At 37.1% G+C, this 12872-nt stretch overlaps 1 protein-coding gene across 1 annotated transcript in view; it reads right to left on the minus strand.

Moving 5' to 3' along the window:
* Positions 1-12872, minus strand: part of TDRD1 (tudor domain containing 1) — a 33583-nt gene continuing 20711 nt past the window's right edge. Inside the window, exons 18-26 of the mRNA XM_060171243.1 lie at positions 12438-12608; positions 9319-9594; positions 8340-8459; positions 7208-7324; positions 6074-6241; positions 4804-5031; positions 4254-4300; positions 4078-4170; positions 1-858 (exon numbers count right to left, since the gene is read on the minus strand). Coding sequence (XP_060027226.1) covers positions 4078-4170; positions 4254-4300; positions 4804-5031; positions 6074-6241; positions 7208-7324; positions 8340-8459; positions 9319-9594; positions 12438-12608 — 1220 coding nt within the window. The 3' untranslated portion in view covers positions 1-858. The remainder of the gene's footprint in view (positions 859-4077; positions 4171-4253; positions 4301-4803; positions 5032-6073; positions 6242-7207; positions 7325-8339; positions 8460-9318; positions 9595-12437; positions 12609-12872) is intronic.

The following is a 12872-nucleotide window of genomic DNA, read 5'->3' on the forward strand; positions in this document are numbered from 1 at the left end:
TGAACTGAAACAAATTTATTGAGCAAAGCAGTATAAATTTTGTTTAACAGAAGCCCATTAATATTTTTATGTGGAAAAAATCCACATAAACTAACAGATTAACTGACACATATTAGCAGAAAAATCAGTATTACAGGTTTCTTCTATTAAGTTTGGTGGCATCTTCTTTGATCTTATACTATGCCATCCAAGAAAAATACTCCAACTCAGATTATGAATTTCACCTGGTAACATATCTGCACTTCAGAAAATGGCAAATTCTATCTACCATAAAAGAGAAAAGTTCCTGCCCTAGTTGGAATGGTGGAGAGTGCAACAATGGACTCAAAGGAAAAAGGAGTCAAGAAAAAGTGGAGAGAAAGAAGTCAGAGACCTCAGAGCAGACAGAAAAAGAGCAGAAACCAAAGCAGGGAGGTGTAAACAGCATTTATTATTATGTGAAAGAGGCAAATGATGACAGGGAGAATAGGCTTATTAATAATTCTGACATACAGAAAATAATAAAGGCTGTGTATCCATCAACTATATTTATTTGCTATCAACATGGAGACACATTTTATATACAGCAGAAATCACATATATATATATAGATAGATAGATAGATAGATAGATATGTTTCCCCAATATCCCAATATAAGGTATGAATCTACTGTGCAAGACTTATTTGGAAGAAATAATTTAGAGGGAAAAAAATATCAAACTGCCCAACCTAATGGAAGAGTGATAAGCGAACAGAAACAGAGGCATTAAAAAAAAAAAAAGCTTCCAAACAAACAAAAGATGCGGTACTTTTTCTCCTAAATCTAGCCTTTGAAGTTTCCTTTTTTCACAAGTGTTTACTTCCGAGAGACACTGTTTCTGAAAAAGAAAAAATCAATTTCTGTTATATCTTATAGGAAAACTCGGTAACTATGCATCTTCTATATCAAGTACAAACAAATCATATATTCACTTTTAACTGAAACTATACATTTAAATCAGGCTCTCCAGGTACAAAGCTCACCAGCAGCAGAGCAGTGCTATCTATGTTAATTACAATTGTTATACCTCATACATAAAGAATGGCTAATTGCACCATCTTCCAGATATTAAAAATATTTTAACTTACATGTCACAGTACTTACCACACTTGAATAGATTAAGGGCTCTATGTACTCACTGCAACATTCCTAGTTTAGCAATTTTACAGTTTTAACAAATTTAAACATTTCTCCACAGATGATGAAACAAATTTCAAATACATTTATCTAGAAAGAATAATAGAGCTAGTATTCAATTATATTTTTACCACAATAAAGGAAGTATGCTTAAGCAGTCCTGTTATGTAGTTTTTCCTGACATAAAGCCTTACTTTTGTACCCTGTATAATAGATCTAATGTAAGGTGATATTGTAGCATACATACAGATGGCAGCAAAGAGCAGAAGAGAGAGCTCAGTCTTGATACATCTTAGAACTGTTTTTCCAGTCTCTGTGTAAGACTTTCTGGAAGCCTTTTAATCTCTTTGAGATTCAGTTTCCTCATCTATAAAAGGGGGTTCCCCAAGAGTACTGTGAAGAATAAATGTGTAGCTATTGAAGTGCTTTTTAAAGGCCAAATATAAGTAAATACCAACATACGGTATTATTCTGTATTTAAATGTAGGCAATGTATGTAATCGCACAGTAGGGGAAAGTCCATTAAGGTATGTTTAATTCAAGATTTCTTCATTAGTGATTTAACACTGATTTTCAAAATTACAAGTCAACAGGGGTACAATTCCATACTGTTCCCACCACCAGAATTCTGTGAGCCCATTCCCTTCACTGGAAGCTACAGTGGTTCTCCCAAGGTCACAGATATGGGTTGACTATTAATGCTGTAAGTATCTGTCTATGTATCTTTGTACATTTTTTCTATGGTCCTACTTTCTCTTCCGAAGTTACACCTATACCCACTACTACTTTCAAATGTCCCTTTTCCCTCTTTTCTCTCTGGGTCCTAATGAAAGAAAATTTCAGAGTCCTCTAGTTATCTATCCCCTAGCATTGTTCCTCTTCTGGGACTATATGGACCAAAATTCTTTTTGGGGTGCAGAAGGTGAGAGTTCTGGTTTCTGTAATTGCATCTCTGCTGGACACGGATATTGGCAGGTTGATCCATACCTCCAACCTGTTTTTCTTTTATTTTTTAAAAAGATTTTATCGATTTATTCATGAAGAATGACAGGCAGAGAAGAGAGAGAAAGAATCATATGTCATTCCGGTATATGTGCTGTGAGGGATTGAACTCTGGACCTCACGCTTGAGAGTCCAACATTTTTATCTACTGCGCCACATCCCAGACCACCCTCCAACCTTTTTCTATCAAGATTATTTTTAAAGTAATGACTTCAATCTATCTAGAAACAGAAAACACATCTAGTATTTTTGGAGTCAGGAAGAGAGCTCACAGGCTATCCGCCTTGTCATGAACACAGACCAGGCTCAAAACATGGTAAAGCATGAAGCTCTGGAGCTGCAGCCTCTCTCCCACTGTCTGTCTGAATCAAAGAGAGACTCACAGTAGTGGGGGGAAAAGAAAAAACAATGCATGCCTGGCCTTAATTCAAGGGGGAAAAAGTTGTGTGAGCACTCTAGAAATCCTTATGAAAAAGAGTCTAGTATACAAATCAAAAGATGGTAAGGCATACAAGTTAATCAACCTGATTGAAAATGCAATAGTTTGGCACTAGGACTAAATTCTATTCCTTGTCATGTCATGTCCCTTAAATTTAATGATAAATTCAGTTTCCTAGATTAAGATTTTGAACTCCAGTAGATAAAACATCCAAGTATTAAAACTTGAAGACTGTAGTTGCAATTGTAGGGCAGAATTTGTAAAGTATAACCCAAAACATGGAAAGGAACTAAATCCTAAGAATCACAACGATCATCCATTAATGACATTTAACTTGGAACTTACATTTTTATTTCATTTCTAATTTTTATTGTATGTATTTATTTGGTAGAGAGAGTAAGAAATCCAGAGGAAGGTGGAGAAAGAGGGAGAGTGATAGACACCTGTAGCACTGCTTCACCATTTGCAAAGTTTTCCCCTTGCAGGTGGGAACTGGGGGCTTGAACCTGGGTCTTGCACTATGACATGTGCACTCAACCAGGTGCACCACCACTAGGCCCAGAATTGAGAACTCCTATTTTTAAATCACAGAAACAGGACAAGTATAAACTACTACCCAGAAAATGGGCAAAACAGGTTCTTCCCTAGGAGAGTTGCTGTGCCTGCATCAATCCCACACAGGACTCTGCAAAAGGTCTGACACAAACTGCTCTTTCAGCATTGCGGGGTGTGGCAGGTAAGTCAAAGTTCTATTACTTTTACTAGAATTAAAGAAACTCAATGTAGTACAAAGGGTAACTTCATTTTGCTCAGAAATTCTGCCCATAAAGTAATCTCTAAGGGCAGACCAAAGCATCATAGTCAGTAAAGAGCGAAAGAAGCATTGTTTAATTTCAGATACTGATTTTAACTACTAGCATAACATTTTAATTACTAATTTTAATTAAAAACATTTAACTACTAGCATAAAATTTTAATTTCAGATACTGATTTTAACTACTAGCATAACACAAAGGGAGAGGTTCGTTTTGCTTCAAAAAATAGTAATTCCATCAGTATAGCCCAACTGCCATTCTCAGCTCTCTGAAATCTCTTCATAAAAGAGCTCCATGTTTTTCTAGCAATGCTTGCACAAGTGAGTTCATTTCACATCCAGATACAAAGAACGGAGGCTAAGCTTTGACCCGACAACAGTTTTAATAACTCCCTTCACATATCAATACCATAAGCTTTCCTAAAAATCGAAACGTTATTGCAACCTGCACACACTCCTGGGAGTAGTTCCATAAGCAGTGCCAAAAAAATAATATCAACTAAAATCCAGAGACAGTACAAACATTATAACTAGGCCCCAGACTATTAAGCAAGGAAATAAAGCACAGCCTCTCAAGGTGACACTCCCTTTAACTATTTTTACCACAGGCCTAGGATGTCTTACTAGTGGTTACAGAAGTAGCAAAGACATCAAATTTAACTTACTTAACTTTTTAACAATTTTTTCATTTCAATAAATTTATTTTGACTGATTGGATTGTTTAAGAGGAAGAGAAGAATCTGCTCATGTTTTTCAACCTATGGATGAAAAAGAAATAGTATTATTTCTAAAAATTAAATATGTTAGAAGCATACTTTCACTTATGGGAAATTTTACATACCTGTTTCTGTAATTCAGTGCAGCAGCAATCAGTCTTGTTAAACTTTTCTAGAAGCAAAACAAAAACACTATTATTATAAATACATTTTTTAAAAAACTTGGGAAGATACTCAGATCTATCCCCTCGGGCACGGCTTCCAACCACCACTAAGTTTTCATTTCAGTTTTAATGCTATCTATTACTGTCTCCTGGGCATTACCAAATTAATACCACTGGTTTGCTTTTTTTGAATATCATAAGGAATTTCTATTTTTTCGTTAAGAATTCTGCCAAATCAATTTATGGAACATCACTGAGCGATAAAATGAGTACTTTAAAAAGGATCAAACATTTAAGTTCCATGTGACTTCAGATGCTTGACATTTCTAAAACTCTTTAAATCTCAATTCTATCTATCTGAGAAAAATTCAGAATGGGAGGCTTGTGACCCTCCAGTCATTTCCCTCTCTGGTGTCACCCTGCTACTGGGTGTTAAGGAAAACAAAGAAAAGATAGTCACCTAAGTTTATTACATCTGCCATTAGTTACACCTATATCTACAACTAAGTACCTTTATTTAAAGGAGTCTGCATTTTAGAGGTGGTATTTTTCGCCAGACCACAGGTCACCAGCTTATCAGTTATACTGACAGGACCATTGTCAGAACACTTCTTTACTGACACTACATGAATGTTCTTAGTAATCTCTTTTACAGAAAGCATAACATTCTGATTCAACATGAAGTTTTTCAGTAGCTCTATTATTAATTGAGAACAGCTTCCATTCAATTCCATTAATCCTGAAAAAAATAAAAGTTAATTCATCTTCAAATCCTTTAAGAAAAATATTTAAATTATCAAAGGGTAATGAGCAAAAGACTCACTGAGTTTAACGAGGCTTTTGGTAGATTTTGATGTAGTATTCCTGTTGTATTTTTTTTAAATCAAACCTATTGGGGTCCAGAAAGTGGCTCACCCACTAGAGCATCATACACTATAGCACATTATATATAACTTGCTGAGGCCCCAGGTTTGGGCACCTGGCCATGAGACAGGAGTGTGTGCTGAGGGGAAGCTTCACAAGTGGTGGGGTGATGCTGTGGTCTGTCTGTCTATTTATCTGAAGGGGAAAAAAAGCCAGTGAATGAAATGTAGTTATGTAGGCACTGAGCTCCAGTGATAACCTTGGTTGAAAAACAAAAAGGAGAAAGTAAGACTTATATCAAGCATGAATCTCTGTTTAGAGAACACTAAGCAGGCAAAGGTCTGCCTTCATGGACATATAATGGGAGAAACAACAGTAATAAACAGGTTTCAAACTCTCTAGTCAAAACCAAAGTAGGTTAGGAAGGAGCTGTGTGCTTTAAACCGTTTTTTTTTTTCCATATATTTACTTAGAAAGACAGAGGGAGAGAATGAAAAAGACCACAGCACCAAAGCTCCCTTCAATGTGGTAGGTGCCAGGCTCAAACACAGGCCATGCACATGACAAGTGACCTATTTCACTGGCCCAATTGGTGCCCTTTTATCTGCCGGGATTTCTGTGTGAAGCAATCAGGAATATCAAGCTATGTTAGTGTTTCAGTTCAATTTATTCAGACTCCACGGTCAAATACAATCTCAGAATCCCAAAACTCTGAAACTAATCTGTAAGTAAGATGGACTCACTTACTGTAAGTTTGTATGAAAATGAAGAAAAGCATGAAATTTCCTTGTAAACTTTGCTTAGTACTTAAAAAATTGAGCGGCTACTTGAAGTATCCACTTGACTCAGACTCAGGACTCTAAAGCAGAAGGGAGTTCATTTCTCATTCTTTCAGACTAGAAAGTGACATTGTCTACCTTCAAAGGAACATCTGATGACTTGGAAAGGAAGCTCCAAGTGGCTGGCAGAGATTGGCTGCAATCTCGAGAGCGGCAGCGTCTCAATGTTTCCATAGTCTGCATAAAGAACCTTGGCCTCAGTGTCTGATGTCCACAGGACAATGGCACGGTACCAGATATCATCCACTGAAAAGACAGTGTAATCTCATTAACGGGCCTCTCCCCTCCCCAATTCAGATGGTTATTCAGAATTACATCAGTATCACTTGGAAATTCACCCAAAGATTTCTGGCAAGACTTCGGATTAAATACAGGCATCAATCACCTGTACTCTCTCCCAGGTCCTATTAAAAGACAAATTTAAGATTTTTTTCCTTTTTTTTTTTTTTATGAAAGGAGGGATACAATCACAGGGGCAGAGAATAAGACAATAATGGAAACTGGAAAGATATGCAGAAACGGAAATGATTTAACAAATTCCAACCAAAGCTACTATGGAGAGGCCAAGAGTTCCAGTTTGTATTGCAAATCCCCAAGGCTCAGTAATTATGTTACTTATTCAACAATTGAAATTAAATGTAAAATATTAGCCAGAGCCTTATTCTTTACATGTAACTATGCCTTTTAGGAAATTTGGCAATGTATCACTTATGTCTAATGTACTACAGAAACCTGTCTGAATGAAACACAACTGTAAGCTAAAATTCAAGTTAATAAAAGGCTTTATTTAGCCTTGGGACCAGGTGGTGATACACCTGGTAGAGTACACACTTTACCATGCTCCAGGGCCCAGGTTCAAGTCCCCAGTCAACTTCATGAGCAGCGGTGAGGGAGGATGGCAGATGGTACATTCATGGAGTTCTAGAAATTACTAGTAGCCCCATCATACAGAAATACCATTTAACTGATCCAAAGAGAGAGAACTCACTATCTAAAAGTACTAACAGGTTTTCAGACGCTGACCTATATCTTTGCATAAATGAGTCTATAGTAATGGAGCACAGAAGCTGAATGTGCCCAGTGTATAAAACCTTACCTTGACCTTAGTTTTTCTAACAAAATAGGCTATCCATGCAAAATAACATGTCCAATTAATTTCATATACAAGTCAGTAGACAAAATACTTTAACATTTAACTGAGATGAATCTTACTTGTGTATTTGGCACAGCATGCATCACCAATGTTTGGTCTGTAGACAGAGTGACTTTTCTGAGCACTGCAATATTCTAATAATTCAGTTGTCAATATACTTAGTTTTTCCTGATCTTCTAAAATATATAAAAAGCAAACATTTGTGAAGAACTTCAGTGCTACGCTTTACAACAGTAATATAAAAAATTAATAACGACTGCATTAAAATACACAATTATGTTTTAAAAGCAGATAAAGTAAGTCACTACTGGTCATTTGTGGAAAGGAATGCAATCAACACCAGGAGGAGGCAAGAAGGAAGCCTCCAGTGGACCAGTGAGATTGGGGCGGCTAGATTCATGTGTTCATTCAATGAAAGCTGTACTCAAACTGTTCAGTATACTTTTCAGTACGTATTATAACTAGTAATAAAAGACAAAAGACATCTATTTTACCATTCCATACAATGTACCTTGTAATTCTAAGCTGCTTTTCACTCAAGATAATATTTATAATGTTAGAGACAAATTTAAGAGCAGTCTTCATTGGTATTATCATAATACACGGTTTGATCATTTGAAGCTTCAAGTGCCTGCAAGTTATTCTGATGTGACCACCCAACTAACTACACCTTTCAACACTGCAAGCACATTAAAGATATTCCTAAATTGTAAATTTCATTAAAAAGGAGTAAAGTCTACTTTTCTTCATGATCAAGTTCACTGCAAAACATTTCTCTTAAGTTTGTAAGACACAGTAACACTGATGATAAAATATTCTTTCAGTATACAGAGAACTGTTTTGATTCAAAATCTCCATGTGGCTGCACAAGATTCCCTTAGTGAATGCAATATGGACACAATATATTTTAAGTCACATATTACACAGCAGTTAGACATTATTTTAAAGAATGATACATGATCAGTATCTGGCTGAGAGGTAATGAAAACAAGAATACCCCTTCATGCTCACAGTCATGCTTTGCGTAACTAAATCTGTCATAAATACCATTATGGTAAATTCATAGTTAAAATATGAGTGGGAAAACTTATCTTGCATGCCTGCCTTGCCCACAACTTCCTGAGATTCACCTAAGCTTTATCATACAGTTACAGAGATGATAATAAGTATGCCTGAAACTTTCATTCTTACCTGACATCTCATTTGGTAGGGCATAAAATAAGTTTGGGCTAATGATTTCTAGAATGTTTGCTGGTACAGTTTTATTAACTGGCAATTCTGTTGTTCTCCAATGAGTAGTTGAAGAAATGACTGAAATGTACAAAAATAGTCTTATATGAAAGCTATCAAATTCAGCATTCTGTCCTAGTAGTAGGTTTCTTCACCTATTGCTGGCAACATTTTCCAAATTCCCAAGCTTTAAGTTAGTTATCCTCACACAAAGGGTTCAATTCAATTTAAGGGATTTTGTAAGAAAACAGAAAAGCCTAATCAAGAGAACCATTGAGCTTTCCATCCCTATAGTAGTACAGTAATATTACAGATAACATAATACTGTATGTAAGAAACACATGAGTAAACTTCAAACTTTACGATGCACAGCAGCTAGACAAAAGTTGACCTGATAATAGTGAACATAGTGGTTGTTAAGTAAAATGTTGGGAGTCGGGCAGTGGCACACCGGGTGAAGTGCACATAGTATAAAGCTCAGGGACCTGTGCAAGGATCCCAGTTTGGGCCCCCAGCTCCCCACCTGCAAGGGGGGTCGCTTTACAAGTAGTGAAGCAGGTCTGCAGGTGTCTTTCTCTTCCCCTCTCTATCTTCCCCATCCCTCTCAATTTCCCCCTGTCCTACCCAATAAAATGCAAAATAATAATAATAGCTTCCAGGAACAGTGGATTTGTAGTGCTGGCACCAAGCCCCAGTGACAGTAATCCTGAAGGCAGAAAAAAAAGTTTTGACGAATCAGTATGAAATCAACTTTGTCTATTAATAATCTATTTCCACAAAGTATGTTTTTACAGGAGAGTTATATCAGGTAAGACAGAATTTTTTTGTTTATGGCCATACTATCCTGGATATATCCTATCTGATCACAGAAGATAGACGTTTTCCCACAGCCGACAACAGCAAGAACATCAAATTCAAACAAATGGTTTTAAGGTGTTACCTGGATACTCTGTAGTGTCAGCCTGAAGATCCTGTTTATTGACAGGGCTGCTTTTCGCCAAGTCCTTATTTGGTGAACTAACTTGTAACACCAGATTTTCCTCAATCAGAGTGTCACTGATTATTCTGGGGTAAGACGTGGAGAGATCTGTGAGTTCAAGCCCCGCTCCAGCTTCTGTGTGTTCAACTACCCGGGCTTGGAGCTTTATCCCAGAAACACTTGTCTGAAATCTTTCTATGGCGTCTTTACTCCAGTGTCTATTTTTAGGCTGAATGTCTGCAAATGAAATCTGTCTTAGAAAGAGTTATGAACTACACTTTTGCTTCAATATCATCAAAGAACTGTGTGCTTGTCAAATATACTATTTAAGGTAAATGATTTTGCATACCTCTTACCAATACTCAATTATATCTATATCCTATGTGCCTGAGTTACAGATAAATACCTTTATCAAATATATTACCTGTGTGTTAGGAAACTCAGTATCTTTCCTTACAAATTTATCTTCACTTGGTTTTTTTCTAATAAACAAAGATAGGAGGACAGTATGATTGTTTCTTTCAGAAGTCACTGTTGTGTTCTGACACAGCTACAATAATATTGGCAGGAGATGTCAACTGTACACTTCTTTTTTGGTGCCAGTGCTTTGGTCCTGCATAATTCCATAATTTTTCTTTCATTTTAGATAGAGACAAGAGATAGAGAGGCAAGACAGAGACAGCGAAGGTGATGCCATAGCACCTCTCCACCATTCATTAGACATATACCCTGTCACCATGCGTGGTGCTCCTGTGTGGTGCCCGAGGTTCAAATCCAGATCCTCACAGATGGTAAAGTGTGCTTTACTGGGTGAGCTAACTCTTGGCCCCATTCACTTCTATTTTTATAATGAATATTTCAATGACAACTTAATACAAAATATTGGGGGGTGTTTTGGCTTATCTTTTCTCCATAACAGTGGCTCTCAAACTTGAATGTGCAACTGAATCACTTGAACTTGTTCAAATACACTTGGGGCCACACCCAGGAGTTTCCAATATAGTATGTGTTTTGGGTAGGGACTACAGTTTTCTAAAAAAAAAACCACAGCAATGCTCAGCTCTGATTTATGGTGATGCCAGGGGTTGAACCTAGAACATTGGAGCCTCAGGCATAAAAGTCTTTTTTGTATAACCAATATACTATCTCCCCAGCCTGAAGATTTGCATTTTTTTACACAAGTTCTCAAGTCAGTGCTATTGTTTTGGCTCCACATTTTTAAAAGCCTTGACATAAAGCATGGTAGTTAAAAACAATAATCGTGGGGAAGGACAAGCAGTAGCACACTCAGTGATGCAAGCATACACATTACCTTGTATAAGGATCTGGGTTCAAGCCCTGGTCTTCACCTGCAGGGGGAAGCTTCATCAGCAGTGAAGTATGCTGCAGGTGTCTCTCTTTCTCCCTCTCTATCACCCCTTTCCTCTCAATTTCTCCCTGTCTCTATCCAAAAAAAGAAAGAAAAGAGGAAAACAGAAATGGCTTCTGAGAGTGGTGGTTTTGTCCTGCAGGCACTGAGCCACAGGGATAACTTTGGTGACAGTAAAAAGCAGTAATAACTTGAAACATACTTAGTGCAAAATAAGTAGAAAGCAGACAGGCAGGCAAACATGAAAACCATCTATCCTTCCAGACATGAATATACTGGGAAGATAATATCTTCCACAATTTTTATGTGCATATGAATATTCATACATGCATATTCATTTCTTTATAAAATGTATAATGGTAGCTATTATAGATATAGCATCGTAAGTGCTTTATGGTATTTATCTTTGGTTTATAATGACTCTTTGAGAAATACAGTAGTATTTTCCAGATGAGGAAATGAAAGCAGAGTTCATTTTTTTCCCCTTAGGTCTCATGACTTCAGAGGCAGAAGTTGTTCTAGAATCTGTCCTCTGAACACAATGCTGTCCCCTGCATCTCTTATAATTTGACTTCAAATGTATCGTGACCAATCTTCCTATCGGTAGCATGTTCAACATCATTTGAGTACCTAATGACCAGCAATCAGAACTTGGTAAACTGTTCTAAACATCTTCTTCTGACAATACTTCTCTGAAATAAGTATTACTATTATCCACTACATGAACCATAACTTAATTATCTTCTATAATTGGCTTGTTAGTTTTTTTGCTATTGTGAACAGTTGTGTGATTTCCTTGTAGGTGATTTTTGTACAGTTCTATGGCTATTCTTTAGAAAAATTATCAGATACACAATTACAGCATCCAAGAAGATGGCTCAGTGCATACACTGCCAAGGCCTGAATGCAGGAGGCCCTGGGTTCAACCCCCAGCAACACAGGAAATAAAAGTCTACGAAATATTAAATTAGGGCCAAGTGGTGGTACACCTGGTAACAGTGCACTTGCTACCATGCACCAGGACCCAGGTTCAAATTCCACCTGTAGGGGGAGGCTTCATGAGTAATGAAGCAATGCTGCAATCTCTCCTTTCTTCCCTCTCAATGGGGGACACACACCCAGACACACACACACCCAGAATGGATCACATACACACATACACACACACACACACACACACACAATGGATGGCACTAAACTGCAACAATAACAGGCAGAAGGAAAAAAAAGGAAATGAGAGCTACAGAAATTATACAGAAAAAAGTATAGAAGTTGCTAAGTCAGAAGGTTTCAATGCTTGAGGCTCTTAAGGATTCCTGCGAAATATCACAAAGAGAATCAATACTAGTTTTTCACAGAAAAACAAGCTATCCTCATATTTAGGTATCAACAAAGGACATCCTGGCCACTAGTTTGTGTTTTCCAAACCCCCCCCCCCCCACTTTAAAGAACCACTCTGCCTTGTAACAGTACCCAGGGGATGAACCCATGAGCAGCCTCTGGAGGACTTGCCTGCAGAAGGTCCCAGGTTCAGCCCCCCAGGCACCATGGGTAGCCAGAGCTGAGTAGTGCTCTGCTTAAAACAAACACTCTGAAACTTTATAGTATGAAGTAGAATTTTTTGAATTTACAAAAAATACTAAAATCAAAATGATTAATATTTAGCTGCTAAAATAAGTTAACTGTGAAAACTTCTCAGTCTATAACATACCTACTAGCCAGCACTGTAGCCCCTGAAATGGAAGTTTTAAATATTTCGATGAGATCATTTGGAGTTCATCTGCAGTAACTTCTTCAGTGTTTCCGTAATCTACAAAATGTACTTTAACATTTCCACTTGGCAAGAGCTCCTTGATGAGTGCACGGTACCAATTGCCATCACCTACATTTAACAGAAAGAATATTGTCCTCCTTGAAACACTGAACTGCTCTCTTGAAAAATAAACTCTTTGTCTAAAATAGCTAATACGTCTGCTTTCTTCTCCAGCAAACTCAATTATCATTTAGTAAGGCCTAGCACATTCCTCAAAATACTGTTTTCAGTATCTCCCAAATGTTTGTTAAAACATTATTCTACATCTGATAGGTTTCATACACACAAACCTGAACATATTTTTCTCTCTGAGAGACTTGATATTTTCACCAT

The sequence above is a fragment of the Erinaceus europaeus genome, chromosome 14 (genome assembly GCF_950295315.1).
Source record: "Erinaceus europaeus chromosome 14, mEriEur2.1, whole genome shotgun sequence".
Classification (NCBI taxonomy): domain Eukaryota; kingdom Metazoa; phylum Chordata; class Mammalia; order Eulipotyphla; family Erinaceidae; genus Erinaceus; species Erinaceus europaeus.